General features: G+C 46.2%; 3 protein-coding genes across 5 annotated transcripts in view; 2 read left to right on the forward strand and 1 right to left on the reverse strand.

The window, feature by feature from the left end:
* Positions 1–108: 108 nt before the first annotated feature.
* Positions 109–8304, forward strand: LOC142805737 (4-trimethylaminobutyraldehyde dehydrogenase-like). Its single transcript, XM_075891209.1, has 8 exons — positions 109–503; positions 1213–1358; positions 2192–2321; positions 3471–3715; positions 4948–5175; positions 5868–6056; positions 6270–6499; positions 6708–8304. Exons 1-8 carry the CDS (start codon positions 377–379, stop codon positions 6925–6927), a joined length of 1515 nt encoding a protein of 504 aa, XP_075747324.1. The 5' UTR covers positions 109–376; the 3' UTR covers positions 6928–8304.
* LOC142805776 (transcription termination factor 4, mitochondrial) lies at positions 8051–9224 on the reverse strand. The gene has a single exon (XM_075891213.1). It carries the CDS (start codon positions 9117–9119, stop codon positions 8271–8273), a length of 849 nt encoding a protein of 282 aa, XP_075747328.1. The 5' UTR covers positions 9120–9224; the 3' UTR covers positions 8051–8270.
* A 237-nt stretch (positions 9225–9461) lies between these two features.
* Positions 9462–26265, forward strand: part of Frl (formin-like protein) — a 288169-nt gene continuing 271365 nt past the window's right edge. The window contains exon 1 of one of the 3 annotated variants that reach the window (XM_075891222.1): positions 9462–9913. In XM_075891222.1, the coding sequence (XP_075747337.1) occupies positions 9782–9913 (132 nt within the window). In that variant the 5' untranslated portion in view covers positions 9462–9781. The remainder of the gene's footprint in view (positions 9914–26265) is intronic. The other 2 variants (XM_075891223.1, XM_075891224.1) reach the window with 2 other exon arrangements.

Here is a 26265-nt window from a genome sequence, read left to right on the forward strand (position 1 = left end):
GAGCAGCATTTGAAGCTGATGCGTCACAATCGTCTTGTTTATTTGACTTAAACTGGCTACAGTCCTCATTTTTGTTGGATTGTACGTAAAACGGCTACAATGTTGGGATGCACACACTTAAAAGTACAAACTTGTCTGCTGCCCGCCTGATTTGGTTCAAGCATTTCAGATTACCCGAAGTTTCTTTCGCAGCCTTTATCTGCATTGTCAAAGTTAATTCTAACGAGAGCAGTGAGCTTTGCCCGCATGTCGTGTCTGATAGTTGCCATGGTTTCCACGTAATCTGGTAACGAGCCGATCAGCATCGTGTTGCGGGAGATGCCCTCGGTTGTGATAGCGCTTCTTCGGTTACTGCAGTTCGAATAAAGCACGTGAAATGTTCGCAAAAACTATGCGATGTGGCAAGCGCTCGCTCTACGTTGAACCCCATAATTTTATCGCTGGCAAGAAAGTTGCCACGACAGATCCCATCGGGGAGATCAAGGTACTGCAACCAGCGACAGGTCAGGAATCAGTTCGTGAAGCGTTGATGTGGTGGTTATCATAATTTGCCTCTTGATTCGTGAATTACATGTATTGCTTTTACGGTGTCAAGGTATGTCGTAGTAAACATGTCCACGAGGACAGTATTCGGAGTTCACTCGGGATATTTTCGATGGAGGCGAAAAAGCTTGAGATCCGTGTTCTAGATAAGCGCACAGGTGTTGGCAAGCTCAACTCCTACGCTCCGCAGCTTGGCCTGAAACGGTTTGATGGGTACTAGCTCCGCGCAGCTTTGGGTTCTGTTTCCGAAATATTGCCAATTAATGTCGACATACTATCCAGGCATGCCGAGGTATGATCTCAGCAACAGCGCTTCGCGACTGGTCAAACTAGTACAGGGCGCACTGAGGAGCATTCGAAATAAGCTTGCTGTCTACTGTACTTTAAAAAACGCCTGTTGGTCGAAATTTGCGGAGCCTGCCACTAAAGCGGGCCCAATAAACGTGTCGGGATTTTGGCACACAAAACCTTACTGTTATCACTTGCGATATTCGATACACGCTTCGACTGCAGTAACACAAACTTGCACCGTAAGCACACCTAACAATGTCGGAAATTCCCATAGGCTTTTAATGTAGGTGCTTACATATACCCACAAAATAAAGATTTCTTTTGATCAGTTTGCTGAATACAAACTCCCTCTTTGTGTCTTTTTTTTTCATATTTCAGGCAAAGTATTGTGTCACGTACCATGCTCCGGACCGAAAGATGTTGACAAAGCAGTTTCTGCAGCAAAGCAGGCATTTGATCAATGGTCAGCTCTCTCCCATGGAGAACGTGGGAAATTCCTCACTGCCGTAGCAAAAAAAGTCAGGGTACGTTGTGTAACTTAGCTTCATTGAAGCAGTTTTTTGCTGTTGTATTTTCGTCATTTTAAAAGACAGCTTGTACTTAATGACTGGCCCATTTACGCCCACCATTATCATACTGTAGTGCTCTGCTCATCACAGATTGCATTGTATAGCCACATGTACAGCAACACAAAATTTGTCATCAGTTCTTATGTTACAAGCTTAATAGAGGTAGAGCATCGGATGTGTCATTCGAAGGTCGCAGTTTCAGTCTCTGCCAGCGGCGAGTTATCTTTTCACCCACTTTTCTTTCCTCACATTTAGATTAAAGCTACTTCTAACAACATCCCCTATACTTTCCGTGGCATCCTTGTCTGTTAGTTCTTATCCATATTTGGTCTAACAATAAAAAATTAGCCCTTCGGTTTACACTTCTTTCTTTAAATATTATGGCAGGAGGCAAAGAAAACTGCGGGGGTGTTGCTGGAGCCGTTTTAACAGGCTGACCTTTTCAAAGCTGCGACTTGTTGAAGTGGCAGCTTTGAAGATGGCATGAAACTTTGGGCTCTAGCGACACCCCGTGTTGAGCAATTCTTCATCTCTTCAACCTTCCATCTTCCCCTAAACTTCATGCTTATAGCTTGTATATGAGACATTACCCAGCCTCCTGCTGGTAATTTTAGAGATAATTTTGACATTTCCTAAATCTGTATGTCAATCTATTGTACAACTAGAGGTTTAGTAAAACAGTGTTTGTTGTAGCGGTGAATAATAGGTGATAATAAAGCTAATAACTGCTGGCATGAAATATTGTTAATACAGGCACCTGGATCTAATACCGTATCTTTTGTCAACAGGAAAGGCATCAGGAAATTGCAGAGGTTGAAATGACGGACACAGGGAAGCCTATATGGGAAGCTTTGGTTGACATTGACGGCTGCGCTGACGCACTTGAGTACTATGGTGGCATCGCCGCATCAATTAAAGGTACTTTTATTCCCAAACTGCTGCAGCTACATGCGGTAGTGATTGAGGAGCTCATTTGTAATAGGTACCACATTAAAGGCTTGGATAATAAGTGGTACTAAAATATAACTGCTTTGCTCTTCGATGCACAGCACAGATTTAGATTTTGATGTACACCAGTTGGAGGTTTGCACAATCGTCATGCTGTGTTTAAAAGGTGGGGCAAGTTTATTAGTAGACAAATCTTACTCAAGTCATTACTGCGAATGATGTCGAATGATGACCTTTATTGAGCTGAAGGATGACTATAGAAAAAAAGCGTGCTCAGAACGAGTGATTACAAAAGAATAATAATGGTTTTAAAGTTTGAGCAGTATTGATACCAAAGGTTTCCTAAATCGCTTGCTTGGCAGATACACAATTGCAGCATCATCATGAACTTGCACAGGCTATGACCACTAGGCAGGAATGACAAAGTAGCTAAAAACCACGATACTGAGATAGCAAACTTGCATCTATTTCAATCGTAAATTGTAAATATAGGCATTTCCTGTTCTATAGGTTTTGTTTTGATGCACCTTTTCAAGTGGTTTACCCGAATGGCTATTTAAAGCAGGGTGCTCCACCTAAAAGAACTTCAATATGGACGGGAAAATGTGTTGGATGGATGGAAGGAAAGTGCTTTATTGAAAAAAGAAAAAGGGGAAGCACTTGACCTCTGCGTTAATTTTATCAAATGACTTTGAGTGGTTTGTACAATGTTGTGATACAACAAAGCATGTTCAACATAATTTAAGTGGTCCAAAGAAAACCCTGATTGTATTTGCATGACATTTAGAACTTCCTTGGCAATGCAGCTGTAGAAAACTCATAATGTCATTTTTTCAAGCTTGGCCATCATTCTAAGAAATTTTGTATTCTCTATGCATGTGCTTGCGTTCAGAAAGCTTCTTTTACCAAAGTGATATGTTTTTTCTTCAGGTGGTACTTGTTTGTTTGCCATTTGTGCTGGGTATTGGTGTTATTATATGTGCCTTTCATATTTTGTGCAGCGTTCAACTGGAAATGATCCTCGTTTCACTTCAGATGAATTAATTGATGAATTTGTTTTGTGGCAGTACACAGTGGTCAAGCAATGTCATCTTGGAACGCCTGTACTTTTTCACTCAGGTCAGCAGTTCGATCTGCCTGGTGGAAGCTTTGCCATGGTGCGCCGGGAACCCCTCGGGGTTGTGGCAGCCATTGGTGCGTGGAACTACCCGTTCCAGGTGATGTCTTGGAAAATGGCACCTGCACTCGCATGTGGCAACACCTTTGTCTTCAAGCCATCACCTTTGACACCCCTGTCGGCCATCTTGCTCTCCGAGATATGCCACGACGTTGGTTTACCTGACGGCGTTGTAAACCTTGTTCAGGTACGCCAGCATCATTGGTGCAAGACATGCACTATGTACTGTGAAACAAATTTTTTTCATACGTTCTGTTTTTTTTTTTTTTTTTGTGGTGTGCTCGTAGTGGATATCATTGCTGTGTATGGAATGGGTCATTGCAACAGCATTGTCAGTGAGATGCAAGTGTTTACTTTGAACGTATAAAAAATATCAGAGACAGTTAAGGAGCCCTTAAGCCATTTGATACATACTAAACCACACTAAAGGTGAAATACTGGGATAAGCAGTTGTGTCCTTGTGCAATAAAAGGAACTATAGCTCTTGCTGAGGGAGCAAACATACAGCACATGCAAGCAAGAAACTCTAGCAGGAAGCGTGCACGCAACTATAAAATCAGTTTAAAAGTGAGGCTAAAGAGAGGACATAATAAGGCATAGCTGGGGCTGTTATGCATTTAATGCTTGTAAAGAGCTTTCCAGCATCCGGTTGCTGGGCGCCTTTATGATAATGGTGGCTTTTCTGCAGCTACAAGTCCCTCTGTAACTAAGCCATCTCTTGGAGTGCGTCATCTTCATTTTAAAGCAGCGTAGGATGTGCCGAAATGCTGCTTTGAAGTTGCCGCACCAGCTCAACCAAACGTTACTTATTTTTACAATGTCATTCCCTGGTGATAGAATTTCTCTGCAAAGGAAATCTACACTAAAGTATTATGAAGAAAAGCTCTGCCTAACAGATTTTGAGAATCTTTGCTATTACATGAAGTGGCCCAATCATTTCGAATTGTTTTCAAGTAGATGACACCTGTCATGTACCAGCACTACGGTATTGGAGTGATACATTGAAAACCAGATGCTTGATGTTTCATTGCACCACGAGTTGTTAGTGTTGCACTGCAAAAATTTATGGAGAGTTTTGTAAACATAGCTTACCAGTTCAAATTAATTAATAATGTTTCTGAGCATTCCTTTGAAAGAGGTTATCAGTCAAACAGCCTTCAGGTAGATCACTGCATGGAAATGAAAAACAAGTTCGAGACCAACACACTATCATGTCAGTGGAGAATGAACAATTGAATGCAGCATATATAAGCCAGCTCCATGGTCTAGTGCACTGATCATGAAGAATTGAGCTTGCAGTCATAGTTGTGTCTTGTTATAACCTTTAGTTGTGCTTTCACAATGCTCTTCTTCATATGTGACGTTTGAACATTGGTGCTTGCTACTAGTCATGAGCGTGTTCTGAATCGCTTTTTGCAGGGCGAGGGTAAGACGGGCGAGTTGTTGTGCGATCATCCGGATGTGGCCAAAGTGAGTTTCACGGGTAGCGTACCTACTGGACAGGCCATCATGCGCCGCTGCGCTGACTCCATGAAGCGCTGCACCCTTGAGCTTGGGGGCAAGTCCCCACTCATCGTCTTTGCTGATGCCTCTCCTGCTGAAGCTGTGAAGGCAACATTGCTGGGAAACTTCCTCACCCAAGGGGAGGTATGTACAACTTGCTTTCATTTAAGCTCAGTTTTAAGCTTACTCGAAAGCTGCAGGTTCAGCCTTTGCTAATGGCAAGCTCTCTTTCTGCCCACTTTAATTTTTTCACATTTGTATCACAGTTAATACAAATAATATGCTCTATATACCGTCCTTGGCTTGATTCACTTTTGGTTCTCTTTAAGGTTGTGTCTAACGAAAAAAAAAAAAAAGCGCCCTCAAATTCTCCTCATTTCGTTCATTGCTTTTCAAAGCTATTTTCACATTTCTAAATTACAGTTTTCGCAGGCAGAGTTAACAACCAAGTGCTTGCAACAGCCACAACATTTTTTTTTAAATTGACACTAAGTTATGAAACTTTGCCAAGAGGCTCATAAAGTATTAAATTAGAAAACTGGCAATGGCCCTTCAAGTGTTATTTCAATCTGCTCAGCGCATCAGGCTTCGATAAAATTTTCGTTGGGGCTAGTAGGCCTAGTCTTCAAGAGTGTGAGGGCAACACAATAAAAGTAGCAACAAACAAGGAAGAAGCACACATGACAGCCACAGTCCTGTATAATCCTTCTTCGTCTGTGCATTTTGTTTGTTTTTTTTATAGCTCTTGGAGACTTCCAGAATTTCGTTTTCTTGCACTCTGTCCTCTGGAAGATTCTTAAATGGCATTCGTTAACATGCACTTCCTCACCCTGCAGGTATGCAGCAATTGCACCCGGGTCTTCATAGAAAAACCAATGGTAGAAGAGTTTCTGGACCATCTGGTCAAGGCTACCGAGAAGCTCAAGATTGGCGACCCCGCCGACCCAGATACCACAGTAGGCGCCACTATCAGTGCGGAGCATGCGGCACGAGTTTTGTCCTACGTCGACTGTGCCAGAAAAGAGGTACAGTCACACCATCTCACTAGCAAGTGATAGATAGTCGAACCATTAGTCCCAGTAAGCTAAAAGTGAATCATACAGTACACTCTTCATGTTTGTTACGTTGCTCCTAAAAGCATTTCAATGTTTCGGCAAGTCATTTAGCGCATTAAATATTCTGCCTGTGTGTTGCAACATAACAGAATTTGCATTCTTTCTCTCCTAATGCAAAAAAAGGGAGCACGTGTGCTGTGTGGAGGGAACAGGGTGACTCCTTCCAACCCAGAACTCTCGGGGGGATTCTACCTCAGCCCGTGCGTGCTGGCTGACTGCACCGACAGCATGAAAGTTATGCAAGAGGAAGTGTTTGGTGCAGTGGTGAGCATCTCTGCATTTGACACTGAGGAGGAAGCTCTGCGGCGAGCCAACAACAGCCCCTTTGGACTGGCTGCCGGAGTCATGACTAAGTGAGTGACTTGGTTATGTTGGCTTAAGTTGGAGACTGTGGGCAAGTAAATGATAAATGCAAAGTCATATATAGGCTGTTCACTGAAATGAATTTACACTACCTGATGCAGGATACTAACTGTGTTTGCAGGCATCCTCAGTTAGATTATGCAGTTTGCAATGGCTGCCTAATTATTAGGGTGACCTGGTTATTCTTTTTTTTTCCAGTGACCTGAAGAGAGCCCATCGAGTAGCAAACAAGTTGCAAGCTGGCATCGTCTGGATAAACAATTACAATGTGTTCCCTTCCGAGGTGCCCTTTGGAGGGTACAAGATGTCGGGATACGGACGCGAAAACGGTCTGGCAGCGCTTCATGCCTATTCCCAGGAGAAGACAATTTATGTTGAAATGGGGGATGGTGTAAACTGCCCGCTGTACAAGTTGTGAATGAAGGATGGCGGAGTTAAACTCATGCAAACATTTTCTCCTCAAGCCTACCGATGAAGTGAGGAGGTTCACTGCCATGAGTATGACCTTGCATCTTGGTGACCTAATATTTTAAAATGCTGCTGAATTGACAGAGTGCCTAGTAACCTTTAATAGATAGTGCATTCTTCATTTAAATGACACGACTAAGTCATACAAGAGTGCTCAGTAATAAATCTTTTTACTTTGTGTAAATGAGAAGCTAAAACAATTTTAACAATACTAGTTAAATTTAAATTTCTACTTTTTTCGACTTCAATGGCTGTGTGCACTTGTCTCTGTGTTGCTTGCTTAATCTTTTGTATTAAGAATTCTTGTATGGAGTGAACATTCCGACTAGTGGACTTGTCTTTGTCAAGGCCCTACCTCAATGAAGACACGCTTATTGATGAAAACTTTGGTTCCTGCTACAGCCGTGTTCAAGAATTTGTCATCACAAGCCTGCATCTTCCTACGAGCTTCTGTCTTGTTTGGATTACTTTTTTAATACAGAATCCATCGGCTTACAGTGTGTAGCACAATTATGTAGCTTCATCGGACAATGCCAACAAACAACTGCAACCATCTATCATCCCGCCTGTACAATAAACATCTCTCACCCATAACAATACATTACCTAGCAGTTTTTGAACAATTAATGTAGCTAAGTGATTGCGAAGATAAATCGGAAAAACAATATTGCAAAGTGAAGCAGTATAAGGGTCAGGAGAAACAAGGCGCAGGAGCAAGTACATTTACTGTAGGATGAACGCAACGACAGTATTTCCCCTCTTGGTGGATTATGTTTACATCTAGCCGGACTCGTAATGAAGTAAGTCAATAGACCCATTCTGCAGAAAAGTACGAGCATTCAAGAGAACTTCTTGCTGGGCGAGTTGCTGCATGTCTATGGTATCTATCGTTGCGCATACAATCGGACGAACACAGGAAGGAAAGAAGCGTAAACCAGAAGAGCGTTCTTTCCGTTTACGCTTCTTTCCGTCGTGTGTTCATCCGATTGTATGCGCAACAATACATACCGCTTAGAAGAGCAACAGAAATTATAACTCCACGTAGTGCGCAATTTATGTCAGCTGCACACATCTCGCATAACGAAAGCATGTATCCTTTATTCTCCATGGGTATATAGCACACTGTGCTAGGCGACTCTGTAAAACACAGCATTTGTCATGCAATGCACTGCGACCTCTACCAAGGCTCTACGATTGGGCAACTTTGTACGCGCGTTAAGGCATACATCAGCAACACTACGACATGTAACATTAGAAATACATTCCCTCACTATGAAGGCTGCATGCGGCATGTTAATAAAGTTCGTCGTCGTCGCTGTTCTCTGCATCTTCCTGTTCTTGTTCTCGGGTCATGAGTCTTTCAAACACGCCATACTCATCGGCCGAGACACCGCATATGTTGAGGTACAAGCGAAGGGGCAGCCCGATGATTTTGTCCAAGGGTGGATTAGTGGTAGTAACTTCTTTGGGCTTCGGCGTCCGGTATTTGCCGCAGCAAAGCATGAACTGATGTCTCGTCTTGATGTGAAGTAGGCTGTAGCTCAGAGCGCCGCTACTGATAATGTGCTCCGGACTTATGACCATGACCTGCGTTATGTACTTCACTTTCTCCATGATTTCGTCCCAGTCGCTGATAAACGCCTGCGGGCACGTTTGTGTCAGCTTGACAATGTCCTTGTTGGGAAACACGGTGAACAGTTGTTGCTGCCTCTCTTTGACAGCCTCGGGGCTCAAGTAGAGGAGCTCGGGGTACTCGGATATCGTCTCCAGGAAAGCAGACTCGCTCTTAAACATCGTCCGCCAAAAGCAGAGAATGTCGCTAAGGCACTCGTGCAATTCGACGATTCGCTGCGCCTTGGTGACGATCTGGACGATGTGCTTGTTTTTGAAGCCCTGGCTTATCAGAGCCCTCACCGTACTGTCGTAGAGATGATCGAAGCTCACCGGATAGCCCTTCACAGCGTCGGAAATCTCCGTCTTCAACGTCGTAACGCGCGAATCTGAGCGCCGGTGCTCCGGCTGCTGGGCGCTCGCTTGACTGCAGGCGCGGAAGCTCCACGGCGAGTCACGCAGACGGTAGGTTGGCATCCTCTCGAACTTGGCGGCTAGACGCAGCGCCAGGCGTGCGCCTTTTAGCGCCATTTTCGCGGTTGTGCCGAAGCAGCAGAGCACGTGCTGGCGCTCTGCAAAACGAAAGCGAACCTGCTCGAATCAACGCTCAGCTGCATCACACACATGTTGTGCGGCAAAAACAACTCGTTGTTTTGTGCTGCCCTCTATGTTGCATTACTGCAAGCTTTATCAAAATTTTTAGATAGTTCAGGGCACTGTAGCGAATTTTTAACTTTGCTTGTACGTGTTAATTGTAATGATTAAATGTCTAAAATTAACAATTTTGTCAAAACACATTTACTTTGTACTCAAAACGTGATTGGCTGAAAGTATCACAACTTCTCCAGTCTCAGGCGCATGCGCACTTTTATTGCCGTTTCGGAGAAGTCGGCGCGGTCTGTGCGGGTGCTCGCCGCTTTCCGCCGTCGTCAGCTCGTCGTGGGCGCTCCGAGTTCGCGCGTCGTTGGATCATGCGAGTGCAGCGGAACCGAACGGATGTCTTGTGTTCCTTCAGTGCGGTGTCGAGAAGCGACGAGTGCCGTCTGTGAATGTGCCGTGGGTGTGCCTCATAGGCGATTGTGAACTTTCTTTTCTTGTGTGTGTGCCCTGCCCCCCTACCAAGTACCGCGTCCGAGTGGATTTGAGAGAGAGGGAGCGGGACGAAGAGTCGGCGGCGCGGCGACAAAAACAACATGGGCATCGGTGCGAGCACCCCGCGCAAGGATCCGCCCAGGTCGAATATGGTTCGACTTCACACTGTGGATAATGCCAAGCTCCCCATGCCTGAACAGCCGGAGCTGGAGCGACGCTTCACCAAAGTTCTGGTAAGAAAAAGTTCCCTCCCTCATCCCAACCGCTGATCGTCCCGTCCCAAGACGGCATGCGTCGCCGCTCTATTGTTCGGTCCCGAAGCCGCCCGCTTCCTGGCCGTGCGAACCACAGTCTCGCGGTCGAGCACGCAATAGTCGTTCCGCTACTGTCACGGCTCGTCAGGTGCTGCCGAAATGTCAATCCGTTCCTGCAGCAACGAATGAAGGGAGGCATGCGAGTGACAGACGCCAACCAAGGCGGCGCTTTTCCAGGAATATTGGGCGCATACACTATCTGCTAGTTGCAGTTTCAACATCCGTTTGCTTCACGCATATCAACGGGCATCGAATGCCGTCACCCCTTGGAAAATCACTTGTTGCACGCTGTTTATGAAGCAGTGCCCGTTGTCGCTTCTAACGTTGCGCTGATCTATCTACCTATAGCGGCGGCTTTCGTAATCATGACTCGCGTGGTAGAAACGAAAGCAGCTGAAGGCGTAGCGTCATAGCCCGAGCTAGCGCACAGCTGTTGCTACACTCATATGTGTTCTTTATGGAATGTGCCCTTTAAAAGCGCGGCAAAACAAAAAAGAAAAAAAGGCGCCGGGGCTTCGCTATGAGAGAGCGCAGACAGATCGTTACTCTCTGCAACTTGTTGCTCTCCGACTCTCAGTTCCTTCAGTATTCTCCATCACGTCAACTTAGAAATAGTTGTACACTTACAAATTTGGATCGCGTTTTTTTTACGGATACGCTCGTGTGGTGTTCGCTTCTATTCAAATACACGTTACGTTTGATTGGTGCTTGCTTCCTTCGGCGTGCGAAAGCATGGCATCCGCAACGCTTTTTAAGGGTTGCTAGTAAGGCCGTACGTTTCCCTGAAGCTTGCAAAATTTGTCAGGTTTCGTTTACGAGTTTTCATAGATGGTCTGAATAGTCTTTCAACCGTGTACGCTATTAGGCGAGAGACCAAAAGGCCGTCAAGTCGAAGTCTCTTGCACCGGTTGCACTACTTGGGCGTACGTCCGTTGAAATAATGGAAGACGTATTTATGCTGCTAGGAGAAGCAGCAGGATAGAATGAAAGGCGAACCACTTGTCCTCTAACTTGCGTGTGCCGAAATCGCTTTTTTTTTTTTTTTTTTAGTGTCGACGAGTGGACTTGTGGAAACGGTGCTAGCTTCCTGCGACATACTCAGTTTAATGCTTTCGCATCCCTTCAAGTGAACATCTTTCACTCAACTTTTGTCTTATTTCGATTTCTAAAATTGTTATGCATTTTTTTTGTCTGTGAAATCTAGATCTGCCTTCACCTGAGCAATTTTCCAAACGGTCAAATTTCTCCACAAAAAAGTGGAGTTCAGTTCATCCCTCGATGAGTTCCTTCCCCCCTTTCGGTGTTTATTCGGATTACTTTACAGGCCGTCGCCTTGACTCCGAAACGAAAAACGGTTATCCGTATCTCGGGCGCTGTGCGAAAACAGCCGGGGCTAGCGTTCGTAAGAAGCGCCGGACCGACGCTTGTGCGGGCGGATATCGCGTCTGTCTGGAAATCGGACGCCGCGCCCATTTCCCGCTGCGCCAAGCCAGACTCGTCACCCTCGCGCGCAAGAGAAAAAAAAAAAGCTCCCCGGCCGCCTTCAAGGACACGTGCGTCCGTCCGTCGCGAAGAAGAACGGTTGACGAAGAAACCCGCTTTTCGTCGTCCTCGCGCTATTGAATGAACGAGTGTTGTGTTCTGCGGAGCGTGTCTGCTTACTTCGTGGTCAAGGATTCGAGCGCGTACTATCTACCATCAACCCTTTTGGGGACCTCGGTTCGACTCTTGAAAAGTCTCTGAAGAGTTCGTTCGAGGCAGGAGGAGGAAGCCTGTTACTTCTTCGTTCGTTACGTTGTGAATTTCCGAATCTCGACGGTACGCAGTTGAAGTTCATTGGGTGCTTTCAGTTGCCGCAACAAACCGTGCTCGATTTGACTATTTAAAAATATATAAATGTTTACGTTGTTCGCGACCAGACGACACGAAGAGCAGAAGAAAATAAAAGAGCCAGTAATTGTAACGAATTTATTAATGGGCGATGGATAGCGCAGACAGCTGTGCAACTACTTCTGCCCATCGGTCGTTTATATTTTAAAGCAAATGTTACATAGTGGTACTGTGAGTTGCTTGAATGGAGGTTTTACTGTGAGTTTTGTGATTACGGCAAGAAAATACAAAGCCGCTCTGAAAATATAAAAAAAATAATTTGTTTGTTTTTATTTTTGAATGAACATTTGTGAAAATATTTTGCATGTAAAATGGCGAAATCTCTTCTGGCTTTTACGTGTGCCCAGGGTATCGTTCTGAGCCAAAATAATAATTGAAGGCATGACCATTCTTTAGTTAAAATATAAATGTTTAGTGACTAGAATTTTAGGGCTGTGTTAAAAAAAAAAACTTCAGCAAAAATACAATTACGCTGACATTTTCTTTTGCACCAGAAAGGGTACGTGGTATTCAGAAAGCAGTAACGAAAATTTGCATTTGATAGCTTCAGTGGTCACAGAGAAAATGTTCCTTTTCTGACGAAAAGTAGTGTTCGGAGAAAACGCCATTTAAAAATTCGAGTTTCCGTGGGGCAAACACGGGAGCAGGCGCGTTTCGAGATGTTTTTAAACACCTTCGACTGCGCGCAAAACCTCGCCAACTTGTGGAAGTACTTATCAGTTATGCTGGAATATTGTACCTTGAAAACTGAAAAAAAAATCGCATATTTCATTTCATTTTATTATACTGTCAGCCCTATTTGGGCTATAACAGGGGTGGAAAAAAACCAATATACATACAGAAAAATAGGTACTCCCTATACAACTTCTATTATACATGACAATGAATGACAAGAAATAGCCAAAACACTCTGCTCTTGAGGACATAAAATAAGCAAAATACAAACTATACGTCTTTATACACGACATTCTTTAGGCCCTTTAAGAAAGAAGCTACACATTCTTATAAGACAGTGGAATTCGGCCGCCTGTTCCACTCACTGATCGCCCGCGGAAAGAAACTGAACTTAAAACAATCGTTGTGTGATCTGGGAGGGGGGATGTACATGTTATGCCGGTGCCTTGACGTTTCCCCAGTTTTTAGATACATATACTTCGATTTGTCTATTTTTACTTGTTCTTTAATATTAAGTCGTCTTCGTCTTCCGCCCCCCCCCCCCCCCTTGTTAAAGGTACGTAAACACTGGCATAAATGAAGTTTGCAAAAACGCGTTCGTACAAACTCGCCTAGATATCGACGCTATTCGCATTACGTCGTTTATTAGAGCAACTGAACTTCCGTCGGAGACGCGCGTGCGACCTGCTTCGCCCTTGAAATCTTATCAGCTGCAGAATTTATCGGCGCTTCGCCGAGCTTGCAATTTCCTTCGTCTCGCCGTCGTTTGAGCGCGCTGATTGAAGTTTCCGCGGCACGTCCTTTGAAGTTCACCGCGCTCGACAAACGTCACCGTTGTCGTCACTGGAACCCAGCTAAGAGCGCAATTTGTCCCTGGAATCGGAGGAATAGCGAAGGTGAATGACGATGCAACAGGTTGAATTGCAGGACCCGCAAGATCAGGACGCGCGTTCTAATGACCTGGACATGGAGGTCGCCATTCATGTGGAGTTATTTTATCATTATCGACTGGTGTGTCAACTCCTTGGAGTAAGAGACCTGCCTAATTTTTTTATTATTTTGTTCATCTATTCGTGTGTGTGTGTGTGTGTGTGTGTGTGTGTGTGTGTGTGTGTGTGTGTGTGTGTGTGTGTGTGTGTGTGTGTGTGTGTGTGTGTGTGTGTGTGTGTGTGTGTGTGTGTGTGGATGAAGGAATCGTCAAATGCATTGCCGATGACCAGTTTTCTACTGTGTATTGAGCTTAAAAGGAAACAGAAGATAACTAAATTCAATTATAAAATTAGGAATGATAATCTGACATAGGGCAATGTGTGAATGACTGAAGAATCGTAAGACTCTTTTTTTTTCTTGCTTAGTGGTTGCCGAAACTAATTATTATAAACGACGGCATCATCTCAAAAAAATATAATAATAATAATGACTACCAGAATTAGTACAAATACTATACGTCACCTATCTTGGAAGTATTTTCGCACGCTTTAGCAGTTTTCCGTTATTTAAAGAAGCGCTATCGGAAGGTTGCATGGTTCCGTTTGTAAGTGCGTGTTGTAATCATCGTTTGTCGACCAGCTCTCAGCAGTGCCGAGCTGAAGGTTTTGCCAATATTTTCACGAGGGGCTTTTGATGTATCACTCACAGAATAACGTTCACGTGTCGATAACAAAAACTAATATAGTTATTGCTAGAGAGTTATCAGCTGCAAGTTCCGCATTCGCATGCAGGCGTTTCGAGTGCATCGATCTCACCTTTGTTCACTCCTGTTTTGTTTTTTTTTTAAATTGATTACACCGGTTGCGTCTATTTATAGGCATTATATATGCCCACTTCATATATTGCAGCTATATTGAATAATATTGTCACGGGTGTAGAAAGGTACCTCTGGCTGGCACGGGCGCCGAAGTGACACCGCATGGACGATGACGACGAGGCTGTTAATTCTTGTGGGGATTATCCGGAGCTGCCCTGTTGTGACGATAGTTATAGCGCGAGAAGAGAACGACGACACAGAGACAAGAAGGACACGTGTCCTTCTTGTCTCTGTGTCGTCGTTTTGTTCTCGCGCTATAACTATCGTCATGCCATACCAACTAGCCCAAGCTGCCCCACTAAGTTACATGCCCTGTTGTCCTGCGTTCCTGTATGCTGTGTGCAGTGTTTACCCGACCGTTGTTAGCGTAGTAAAATACTTCCCTTAACTTATTTTTGGTCGAGGTCTTCCAAGAACCCGACTCAGGATCTCCGTATAGCGGACGCCACGTTCGCTGCAGCCACGATATAATCAACTCGCTTTTTGTGTATCCCTAATCTGGCCCGCCAAAGTAACGAAGTATAGGTCGTCTGCTGCCAATAGTAATGATTTTCTGGGGGTTTTCCTTGCCTATAGGTCCCGATATGATTACGATCACTCCACAGTGAATGCCTCCGTTAATTTCAACAGCCCGGTATTCTTTAAAGTGCACTGGCATCTCACAGTATACACTGACCTCTAGCGGCCTGGATCAATAAAGGCCGCAAAATTCGGGTCACCAGCCGGGCACCGTATACCCACTGTACCACTGCGCTGCCATTAACAATGTTCGGTTCTTGTTTCACATTTCGACAGGCACGAAGGAACGAAGATGACTGATTTACTTGTAAGTATAGGTGCTAAGAATCCTCACTTGGTGAAATTGATTCGGTGCTTGCCATTATACGTGCATTCATATTTGTGTAGCGCAACACGAAGAGGAACGGAAACACAGAAGGGACACATAAACAGGACGGGCGCTATAGTTCTTTCTGTGTTCCTTCCGTGTCTCCGTTCCTTTTCGTTTCGCGCTACCAATACGGATGCAAGTGAACAAAACCAACTAGCCCGCATCGTCGCCTTGACGGCATGTCACGCCCATCCAACACGTTTGTTCTGTAATAATGTTACCAAAACATCACGTGCAGCTTATTTCATTATTCACGCACAGAGACCTCTTCCTGTCGCGCTGTGTTTTCACGTAGACGGAACTTGTTTGTCATCAAAGACGCCATCGTGGAGTCCCAGTGCCTTTCGGTAGCTGCGTCCATGCATGACGTCACGTCCAAGCCATCTATAGTTCCGAGAGCAGATCATTGGGTAGTGTACGATCGAGCTTCATCCGTGCGTGATTGGAGGATCGTGTTGGATTATCGTTAGATGCAGCCGCATCGGTGACAGGCTAGCTGACACCATCCGGTTGTGCGGTTGCTCTGTTCTGCAAAGGGCACCGATAGCGGGATTGTATGCGCGCGCCTGCTTGAGGAGGGAGACCGGACGGATCGGAGGGTTGTCTGGCAGAGATTATCGCCTCGTGATCTCAACGGCCCCCTCGTCCAGACTTTCGGTGGGGCCGTTGCTGCTGCATGGTACGTGTGGTGAGGAAATGATCGGGGAAGCGTACTTGATGGTGGTACGAACCTTTGAGAAGTGAAAAGAAAAATATCGAGTTCTGCTCTCTGACTTACCCTATCGTGCCTTTAAGCTAGGCCGTTGTACTAAAGCAATTTGTGCGGATTACTCTCGTGTCGCCGATAAGAGCCACGCATAAGGGTTCTGAGTGTCTTTTTTTTTTCTTCTTCTCTCTCCTTTGATAGAGGGCAAACACAGTGACGGAATCGAACCATTGACCTCGATACGATTCGACGGCCGCTTCAACGCCGTCCCGCTGTTCCGCCGGTGTGCGTGTTGTGGTACGCGAGATTATCGCTATACTGTGGTTTGGTGTATAGCAGTCCCATTCGGTCACCCAGAATGTATTCAGAACCGCTAACCCGATCATAGGCTACTTTATGTACTAATTTTTGCGGAGTATGAAAACGAAAATTTGGTGGACAAATTCATGGTTGGGTTGCGATCGAATGACGACAGTGTCGCTCTCGTATTGCCGACATCAGCCATTACTGATAGTATGCGACTAAATACGGTAGTTGTTATGGGTTCGGTCGCAAATTGTCGTATAAGCATTGGCCCGTGCAGAAAAGAATGCGTGTTGAAGGAAGTCCACACAAGAGTGTAAGCTGGTGTATTCAGTTACCAGGAAACAAAGTGATCCCAGTGCAGGCAAATTTGTTATCGCATCATGCTGCATTTGATACATTGTACCAGTATACGTACAGCCGTGGCCACGTCTGTGTAGAGCGCGCGAGCAGCTGCTATTTTCGCTGTGCGGGGGGAAAGCTTGGGTCAGTTTCTGGCTCTGAAATGGTTTATCGGGAACATGCGCGGCCTAGTTGTCAGGCTGACCAATTCAGAGCCCAATACTGCCTCCAGGGTTCGCCCCTGAGTACATTTCTTTCATATATTTTATCCTATGCTCCAGTCCCAGACCAATGCCCATGGACAGATGACAAGTCGTGCGTCTGACTAGACCTTATAAACCCCGCCTCAGTGCACGGTCTGGCGGTTATGCTGCTCGACTACTAGTTCTAACCCGTACGTCGCGTCGTCAAATAAAGCCGGCTGCGGCGGCCACGCGTTGATTGAGGCGGGAATGCTGGAAGCCGGTGTGCTTAGGTTTAGGTGCACGTTAAAGGACACCAAATGGTCAAAATTTCCGGAGCCCTCTACTACGGCGTCTCTCACAATCTTACCGTGGTTTTGAACAGTGAAATTCAAGCAATTATTGTTATGCCTACGCCGTTGGTGTAGGCATAACTACGTTAACTCGCTGCACTGCGCAGTGGCAAGAGAGTTATGTCCATGCACAGCGAGTGCATTTTTAGCGTTGCACTGAGCGGAAGGAGATGCTTGCCTTGCTCGACTTTCCTCTTCACTCAGCGCGATGTTCACGCGAGGTGTTACCCTCGGTAACTACAGTCGGCCTCGTGCCAACCGGCGTGCTTCTTCAGCTCCAACGAGATGGAACACTGTAGCTCAACCCTCTCCACCTTTATTTTTGCGAAGCCTCGTGTTTTCTAGTAGTGTTATCGCTTCCCCACGTCGCTTTCTTTCTTCCATTTCTGACGTCCACCCATCTCCCGAGGTTTTTTCACTGTCGGCGCGGAGGGCCTTCGCACTCGACGCGTTTCAGTTCGGTGTATCTGCAGCTGTCCGGTCAGGAGGAACGCAACACTTCTGCACGGCGTGTTATAGTGCAAGAGAGGTGACCACTTTGTACGTTCTCCCGTGTTGCGGTGTGACACCCCACTTTTTCAAGAACCGTGGATAACCCGCTACTGTTGTCGGCTCTCCTCTGATCTCGTGAAGCGTATCCTGGTAACACTTCTAGTACACTCTATCCTGGTTCCGCACGAGACTGCGGAACACTGCGAGGTGCAATGGCGGCAGCGTCTTCCCTCTCGTTTTCCGTCACTTTCCTTCTTTCCTTTTTTTCCTTTCTTGTAAGTATTCCGCCCGGACGGCCTACTACCGAGTCCCGTACTTGCAGGAAATACGCAACAATAAAAAAAAATGGGGGGGCGTGCGAGCGTGATTCGCTGGAGGCGCGAGAGAAAGTGTTTACCCCAAGAGTGGCGCACGGTGGGTCCCATTTGTGTAGCGTAGCGTGTCGCGTCCTTCTTCCCGAGCTGACGGCGTCTCTCTGTCCGACCGGCCACGCGACGACGGCCTTCGAAGCCGCCATCTTTTCTCATACCTTTTTGTTTACTTCATAAAACCGGTTACCTTTCTGTTCCTGCGTTTTCTTTTGTGAACCTGGCTTATTGCTCTCCTTTTCTTCTTCTCTGTTTAGTTGTCTTTTCGAACGCTCTGTCGCTGTCTACGTATCTGTCTCCTCGGAGGACGTCCTTGAAGGTGGCTTTGACCGCTCGAACGAGATTAGTCGAACGGCGGCGGCGCTTTGCTCGACACGCCAGCGGGGCGAATTTTTCTCTATTTTCTTTTTTATTCTCTAGATGGCCGACTCCGTCTCGAAGTGTGTCCGACGTGTTTCGTCCGCCGAACGGACGTTGTGTCTCTTCGCAGTTCGCAATCGATAGCCCTTTATTAGATACTGACGATCGGCCGAACTGAGGCGGCACTAATCTACGAACTGATTGGGTGGGCTGTCGGTTTTTCGAAATGTGTTTCGCGGAGGACGGCGAAGCACTTTGCGTTCTCTATTTCAGACTGCCGCCGGCTCAGAGAAAGTGAACTGGAAGTGACAAGCATTGCTCGCGCCTGTAGAGGCCATGTGCGGTCGGAGGAAGATAGTTGGAAGGACGCACGCATGGATGGAAGGACGGATGGAAGGACGCACGCATGGATGGACTGACGGGGCGCTTCACCCCACTCGTCATCATTCACACCGTAGATATGCTGTGACACCATTTTTATTGGCATGCAATGCAATGCGACTGGCTACTATGACGACTACGACCCACGGCGTAAGGAGCTTCGCCCCTAAAGAAAATCGCAGCATATTCACGGAGTGAATGATGATGAGCGGGGTGAACCGTCAGTCAGCCCGTCCGTGCTTCCGTCCGTCCGTCCGTGCTTCCGTCCGTCCGTCCGTGCGTCCATCTAGTGAACACTCCCAAGTAACGCCACCCCGTGTGGCACATACTCGCTCCGCGCGTCCGTCCATCCGCCCGTGCGTTCACCGAGTGAACACCGCCATCTCGCATCCCCTGTGGCGCCAAGTACCGCCATCTCGCATCCCCTGTGGCGTATACCCGCCTTAAGGAGCGGGTATATGTCAGCCTTAAGGAGCTTCGCCCCCCAAAAAACAGAAATGAACCGAAGATAGGGAGAGAGAAAAGACTGTCGCTGTACGAGCCATGGAGCGCTCTGGCGGAAGGTATTTTATATGTCTTTTTTTGTCTTAGCGATGGAACGATCTTTCCTCGTGGCTTCCGTGCTTCTGAGAAATCCTTCCGAAAGTGCACACACTGCTTATATTCAGCCGCCTGCCTCCTCCGCTTTTATGATTCCTGGTGCCTTTTCTGGCTTCATTCGATTAAAGACGAATCGAGCGTGGCCCGTGTTCGCACCTCCGTCCTTTGCAGACGCGATCAACGCAGTCGATAAAGCCCTCGGCACAAGCTATCTATACCCGTGCATCGTTTCACGGTCGACGCCCCGAGAAGGGATTGCTGCGGTACAGTATATATAATCCCGATCCAGAGGATCCCTTCCTGCTGAGTAAGCGACCCTTCTTGTTGTTACCGGTGCATAGCGTTTACATTCTTTTTCCGGCAGGGCTTCGGAGCGCGAGCGTTCCCTGCGACTACGACAACCATTTCCCTCTCATATATCGACTACATCGCAGTCACGTCAGCGAGAGAGAGAGAGAGAGAGAACAGAAGTTCGTTATCATGTTACACTCTTCAACGCTTGAAGGGGATAGCCTATTGCACACTTGGTAATGCATCAAGTTATATTATCAGGGACGAGATTTCATACGATACAGAACGAGCCGCAGTACGTGACACACGCATTGTGAGTTACCTTCGCGTTCTCAATTGATTGCGTCGTTCGTTCCCCCTCTACTGGAGCTTCGTGCAGCACACGTGGTCTGGCACCGCCTTTTATTAGAACCGGCCCACCTTTGACCGAGCTATTGTCACGTGATGACGACGTCACACGTTTTTGTGATCTGTGACATCAGTACGATGTGACGCGGTGACGTCACAACTTGACGTCAGTTGGGCTTTTGTACCCCTTCATTCGCCTGCCTTGCATGCGCGTTTCGCTCAAGGGGCTGCTCAACGAAACATTGAAGGCTTTCGCCTTGAAAAAAGCAAACATTATGCCTAGCAAATGAAACCGTGCTATACCTTCAGCAGATTCCGGCTGCGTGTGCATCATGTTCTGACACACAGAAAGTACTATAGCGACTTGCACGCATCTGTGAAAACACGGTAACTATATAATAAAAAACTATGGTGGAAAAACTAAATCATTGAATATTGAGACCGAATGATGGCAGTATTGTTATTGAACAGTGGATAGCGAGCCGACTTTTGGATGTCATTTATCCAAAACCTGCCAGTGCTAGCCATCGCTTTCGCCAGTTCAGGTATGTGCAAGTAAGTATACACGGTAGCACAATTCAGTCAGACATGGTCAACGATATCGTGGACATCATCGTGGCTCCTTATACAAAAATAAAAATAAAGGTGGTTGAAGCTCAATTTGTAAGTGAGATACTTAGTGAGCTGTGTTGAGTATCACAATTACACAATGATGCTACGTCATAGCCAGTAAGCTGCCCCAGCTATAGCCTACACGTGCGTCGAGTAGTTCTGTATAGCGGGGCCCGTACAAGTACGTAGTATACACCTGTGCACGTGCTTGTCGATGACGCGACAAACATTGTGCTCGTGTGGGTGTAACAGCGTCATTTGTCAGGTGAGACGGATTTCGCGCATCGCGGAACACAATGGTATGAGCGCGTGAGAAATGTCGCCGCTGGTGGTGTGGCGTCATAGATGGACAAACAAATAAGGCCGCGCGTTCGGTGACGGGTACTTTTGGAAGACAGCCGGTGGTGTCGAAAGTTGATAAGAACTATATAAAGAGACAAATATTTCAATAATGACGCTAGTGATTTATCAGTACTGAAATGTGAGTGATCTTGTCAAGATTAGACTCGCTGACCGAACGAACATAAGTTTGGAATTTTATGCGAATATAGCATATTGTTGAAGTGTCGCGACTATCTCCATCGTGAAGTGAGGGAAGAAGAGGAAGAAGACATATCGGTGTTATGGTTCATAACGGCCGTCTTCTTCGCTGCTGGACTATTTTTCATTGTAAATAGCTTATAAATATATTCGCTACAGTATTGAGGCGAACACTGCATGAAATTACCATAAAGCAAACTAAATAATGCGCAGAAACGACCAAATGAAGCGATAGCTATAAGCGTTCTATATGTGGCATTTCCTGACTTGGGGAAGCGACTCTCAAAATCGACACTAGGAAAATGTGAATGTGAAAAGCGCATACTCTATATTGTGCGTCATTTCGGCAGAAACACGCACGTCCATACACGACATTTAATGTATATCTATAGCGATATAAACCGTGAGTTGGTAACTCGTAAACGGCGTAGACAAATTGGTCGCTGATGAGTCTGCCATATACTGCAGCATGTATGCGGCCGCACACGCTGCTATCAGTAGCTTTATTGCGGTGAGAAGTGGGCCTGCTTTACTCTTGCAGTGTGGATGAGATAAGCGTTTTATCATATATGTGCGACTGTAAACGCATCCGTCGACTCTGCCGCCGTTTCTTAATATTCGTGTTTCTGTTCAGAGTTTTACGAGTTATACTGACGAGATGCCATAGCCGCGCTGTATAGACTCGTATTTAGGACAAAACAGAGCTATAAGTATAGTTTCATCTACTCGGCTGCTCACCCGCAGGTCGCGGGATCGAATCCCGGCTGCGGCGGCTGCATTTCCGATGGGGGCGGAAATGCTGTAGGTCCGTTTGCTCAGATTTGGGTGCACGTTAAAGAGCCCCGGGTGGTCGAAATTTCCGGAGCCCTCCACTACGGCGTCTCTCATAATCATATGATGGCTCTTGGACGTTAAACCCCACAAATCGATCAAATCAATCAAGTATAGTTTCGTGCTTAAGACGGTAAAAAGGACGAAGGGTGAGAGAAGTTCGCACAACATGCGTGTGCTCTTCTTTCTACTTCGTTTTTTTTTTTTTTTTTTTTTTTGAGAGCTGCACAGTCCCAAAGTCCATATGAATACATTCTTACCGGTCCACCAACAACTAAACGAGCAGGTGCATTTCTACTGGACGGTGTCCGCGCGCGAACGGAGCGAGTAAGCGCGTATATGTATATACACTTCGCTCCTATACTCGCCGGTGATCTCTCGCCGCTTGTGATGTCGCCGCTATTCAGGGCACTATCCGTCATCATCGATCTAACTCGACGTCGACCATCCACGGCGCCCTAATCTTGCTTTGTCATGCTGCCGCTCGCGTCCAGCGGGAGGCCCATTTTATGGGGTCTATATATATATAGTCCCTCTGGTGGCCGCTGCATGAATGCAAAATGCTATATCCACTTCTTCTGCGTTCGACGCCGGGGTGGTGTACGTTTGCACGAACCCGCCGTTTACTGGATGCGATGCCGTCTTGTTGCGTTGGAAACGGCACATATGTCAAGTGGAGTCAGCGTTGAGCCGAGTCATATACCGCTTGTATTAGTGCAGCGCGAACAAACGCGGTTGGAATCTCGTGGAACGCGTTTGATACGGTTACAGACTTTTTGGGATGCGATCTTTGCCACGATAAATAGCGTATTGCAAGTATATTATATACGTCGCAAGGTTTTGACGTGTATACTTCGCATTTGCTGCAGGATCGACGCATTTCTCGTCTTCTTTTTTTTTTTCAAGTTGAAGTTCATTGTTTCTCAAAGCATATATTCACTCAAAAGTTATCACCGCGTATATATAGCGTCGCTGTATTAAATTACAGGCCCGTGTACTCAGATTTGGGTGCACGTTTTAATAAAGAACCCCAGGTGGTCGAAATTTCCGGAGCCCTCCTTTACGGCGTCTCTCATAATCATATGGTGGTTTTGGGACGTTAAACCCCACAAATCAATCTGTATTAAATTACGGACACGCTTTAATTTTCGTCCCTTTTTGCCTCGGCCTGTTGGTGTCGTACATGATTGCTCGCATCATATCTATCACTTGCTGATGTCAGCTGAGTAGGTGCGCGCAGTATGGTACGTGGAGGACCATTCTTTCACCCTTGATTTTATTATTGTTCATTATTATTATTATTATTATTATTAATTATTATTATTATTATTATTATTATTATTATTATTATTATTATTATTATTATTATTATTATTATTATTATTATTATTATTATTATTATTATTATTATTATTATTATTATTATTATTATTATTCGAAATACTGTAGAAGACCCACACACTATTTTTATCACGAACATTTACTTTCATACAGTGGGTAACTGGAGTACGTAATATGGGGGAAATGCGATGCTATAACATCAATTTCTTCATCCCTTGCTTGGGTGCGGTTAAACCTTCTTGACCATCTTTAGACGGTGCAGTATACCTTACTATACCTTCCCCCCCCCCCCTGCTCCTTATGACATTATGGAATCTAGCTGAAACACCGATCTTAGGATTTCAACATCCAGACGTTTTACATGTATTGAATCACGATACTATCAAAATTCACCGATCTTATACAGGATTTCAGCATCTCGCAATTTTCGCATTTATTGAATTACGACGCCAATAGTTCAGCATATCGCGTTCCGCGTGTATTGAATTATCGACTCTATACGCGTGGCCGGGCAGTGACGCCCATCCACCGAGCCGTTTCTTTTCTTTTCTTCTTCGTCATCATTGTTTCTTTTTCTTTTCTTTTCTTTTTTTAAGCGCGAACGGCGAGAGTGGAGTTTAATAAAATGTAGACTCTTGAGAACGAAATGCTTCACGAAGCTTGCGCGATTGAGTCGGCGCTGTTTCGACGCACGCTCCAGCTGACCGAGCTAGCGCAATTTCACGTCGCCAAGTCTGCTGCAAAGCTGGGCTTTCATAGCTAATGATTGATTGCCTCGCGAGTGAAAAATGCGCACGCGGGGATGAACGTGGCCGGCTTTCGCACTGTTGCTGATGCTGCGCTGGCATACGTGCACCAGTTGTTTTCGCATAACTCGTTCACCGCGGCATTCATCGCGTCGTCGAGTGCGCACTGGCAGGTGAATTGGTTCTATTTTTTTTTCCTCTGTTCTCGCGTAATCAGTCATCTTCGTATTTGTGTGTGTGTGTGTGTGTGTGGGGGGGGGGGGGGGGGTCTACTTTTGTAACTTATTGTTGTCGATCTTTTGTCGCTCGCCATATAATACTTTTCTTTTTCCACACCCATCCATCGAGTCATTTTTTTTTCTCTTCGTCTTCATTCCACATTGGCGAGAGGTTGAACGAGAGAGCACGGACACGCGCTCCCATAGGAACCCCGCTGCCCCAACAATCCTCAGCAGCGACGCCGTGCGAAAAAAAAAAAAAAGTAAAATCGAGAATCTCAGCAGCTTTACAATCGCTGCTATGTGCGAAGAAAAATAGCTTTATTGATTACTGAAACAATTAACGGGTGGATCACCTGTACAATGGACCCAATTGGGTTCCGCACGCAGTTTCGTTTGCCGAATGGTGACCCCTTTTGGACGGACCTCTTCCTGTGAGTGTATAAAGCACTCACCTGGTCTTTTATGCGTTTTCTTAAGACTTTCTCGCTCTTTTGTATACTGATGCCTCTGATAGCTTTGCGCACACAGCGTGGTTTTCGTACTGCCTCCGGGATCGGAGGAATTGGAAGCTTTCCGCACCTCGCGCGTTTTTTTTTTTTTTTTGCACAGCCTCCGAGACCGGCGCACCTTTCACTAAGTGGCGATCGCATGTGATGGCGTCATTGCGTGATAATAATATTTTGCGTCACTTGTGCTGACGCCCACTGTCACTTTTCGCGCGTTTGGTGAGACAAAAAGTATCCTTGATTGGCCGACCGTGTTCTCTTCGGGCTTTCTTTAAATGCATGCTGACGCTGCGACGACGACGTTCATAATGAGCACGACGTCACAGACGTCCTTGAAAGCCGTGTACGGCGGAAAACTTAACGGTTCATGCGTGTTTCTTTTTTTTTTTACCCTTTGTTCTTCGCCGTTACACAGCGCTGTCGAAGAGCGCTTCCTGTTGGTAAAGAAGGACTGCGTTCGTTGTGTGTGTCAGTACACACACACACACACGCACACACACAGGCACACACACACACACACACACACACACACACACACACACACACACACACACACACACACACACACACACACACACACACACACACACACACACACACACACACACACACACACACAGCAAGTGTATCTGTACTAGAGTGTACTAGAAGTGTACTGTATCTCTACGGTGAAAAGATCAAAAGGCGCTCACGCGCGGCTGCTTCCTGACGTGTGATAGTGTATACGTGTATTTACAGGCTGATACAGCGTACACGTTTCACGTAACGAGGACTAACAGTTTTGTAGAAGCGGCTGGCCGCAACTAAATGAAACCAATTGCACACGATGGTTTGTGCGTCTCGTGGCGCTCGTTAGGGTACTTATATATCGCATAATTAGCTAATTGCCTAAGATTAATTATATGAAAATTTCAACATTCGCTTCGGGCCAAGTGCTTTTCGTTACGTTGTCGAGGTATTTGCGTTATGGAGAGCGTCGCATTTATACTGACGTTTCGGAAGCGGGACCGGCCTTTGTCGGAAACGGCGCCTGCGGCCGAAGCAGCAAGTTTTTTTTTGTCTTACGTGTTTCTCGAACAATCTGCTTTATAAGCATTACATTCGCCCCCCCCCCCCCCCCCCGTTCGTGTTCGCTTTTGTCTGCGAAACGGCACTGGGCGGCCGCAGCAGGGGAATGTAAAGGGCCTATATATACTCTACAGCGACGCCATGTGAATCTCGTGACTTGCATGGAGGACGGGTCCTTCCGCCGTTTGCAGCCTGATGGCGCGGCGCTCCATTGCCGAGGTAGGTTCTTGAGAGCCGCCGAAGGACCGCGGGCTGCCGAGATGTTCGCCACATGCAGCTAGCTCGTCGCCTCCTTCCTCTAATGCCGATGTAATGGTCGTGGGAGTTGCCGGCTGCCACCGCCGTGCGCGCTAGAAGCCAACACAACGGCGAGGCTTAGGCTGTCGGTGGACTAACAAATAGGATACAACAAAATGCGA

This window comes from Rhipicephalus microplus, chromosome 1 (genome assembly GCF_043290135.1).
Source record: "Rhipicephalus microplus isolate Deutch F79 chromosome 1, USDA_Rmic, whole genome shotgun sequence".
In the NCBI taxonomy this organism is placed as follows: domain Eukaryota; kingdom Metazoa; phylum Arthropoda; class Arachnida; order Ixodida; family Ixodidae; genus Rhipicephalus; species Rhipicephalus microplus.

Bases quoted from the DNA above. Each gene is read 5' to 3' on its own strand.
- LOC142805737 (XM_075891209.1), top strand. From the start codon at position 377: ATGTTCGCAAAAACTATGCGATGTGGCAAGCGCTCGCTCTACGTTGAA. The intron at 1,359-2,191 runs GTACGTTGTGTA...TTTTGTCAACAG, and splicing joins CCGTAGCAAAAAAAGTCAGG to GAAAGGCATCAGGAAATTGC. The intron at 3,716-4,947 runs GTACGCCAGCAT...CGCTTTTTGCAG, and splicing joins GCGTTGTAAACCTTGTTCAG to GGCGAGGGTAAGACGGGCGA.
- LOC142805776 (XM_075891213.1), bottom strand. From the start codon at position 9,119: ATGGCGCTAAAAGGCGCACGCCTGGCGCTGCGTCTAGCCGCCAAGTTC.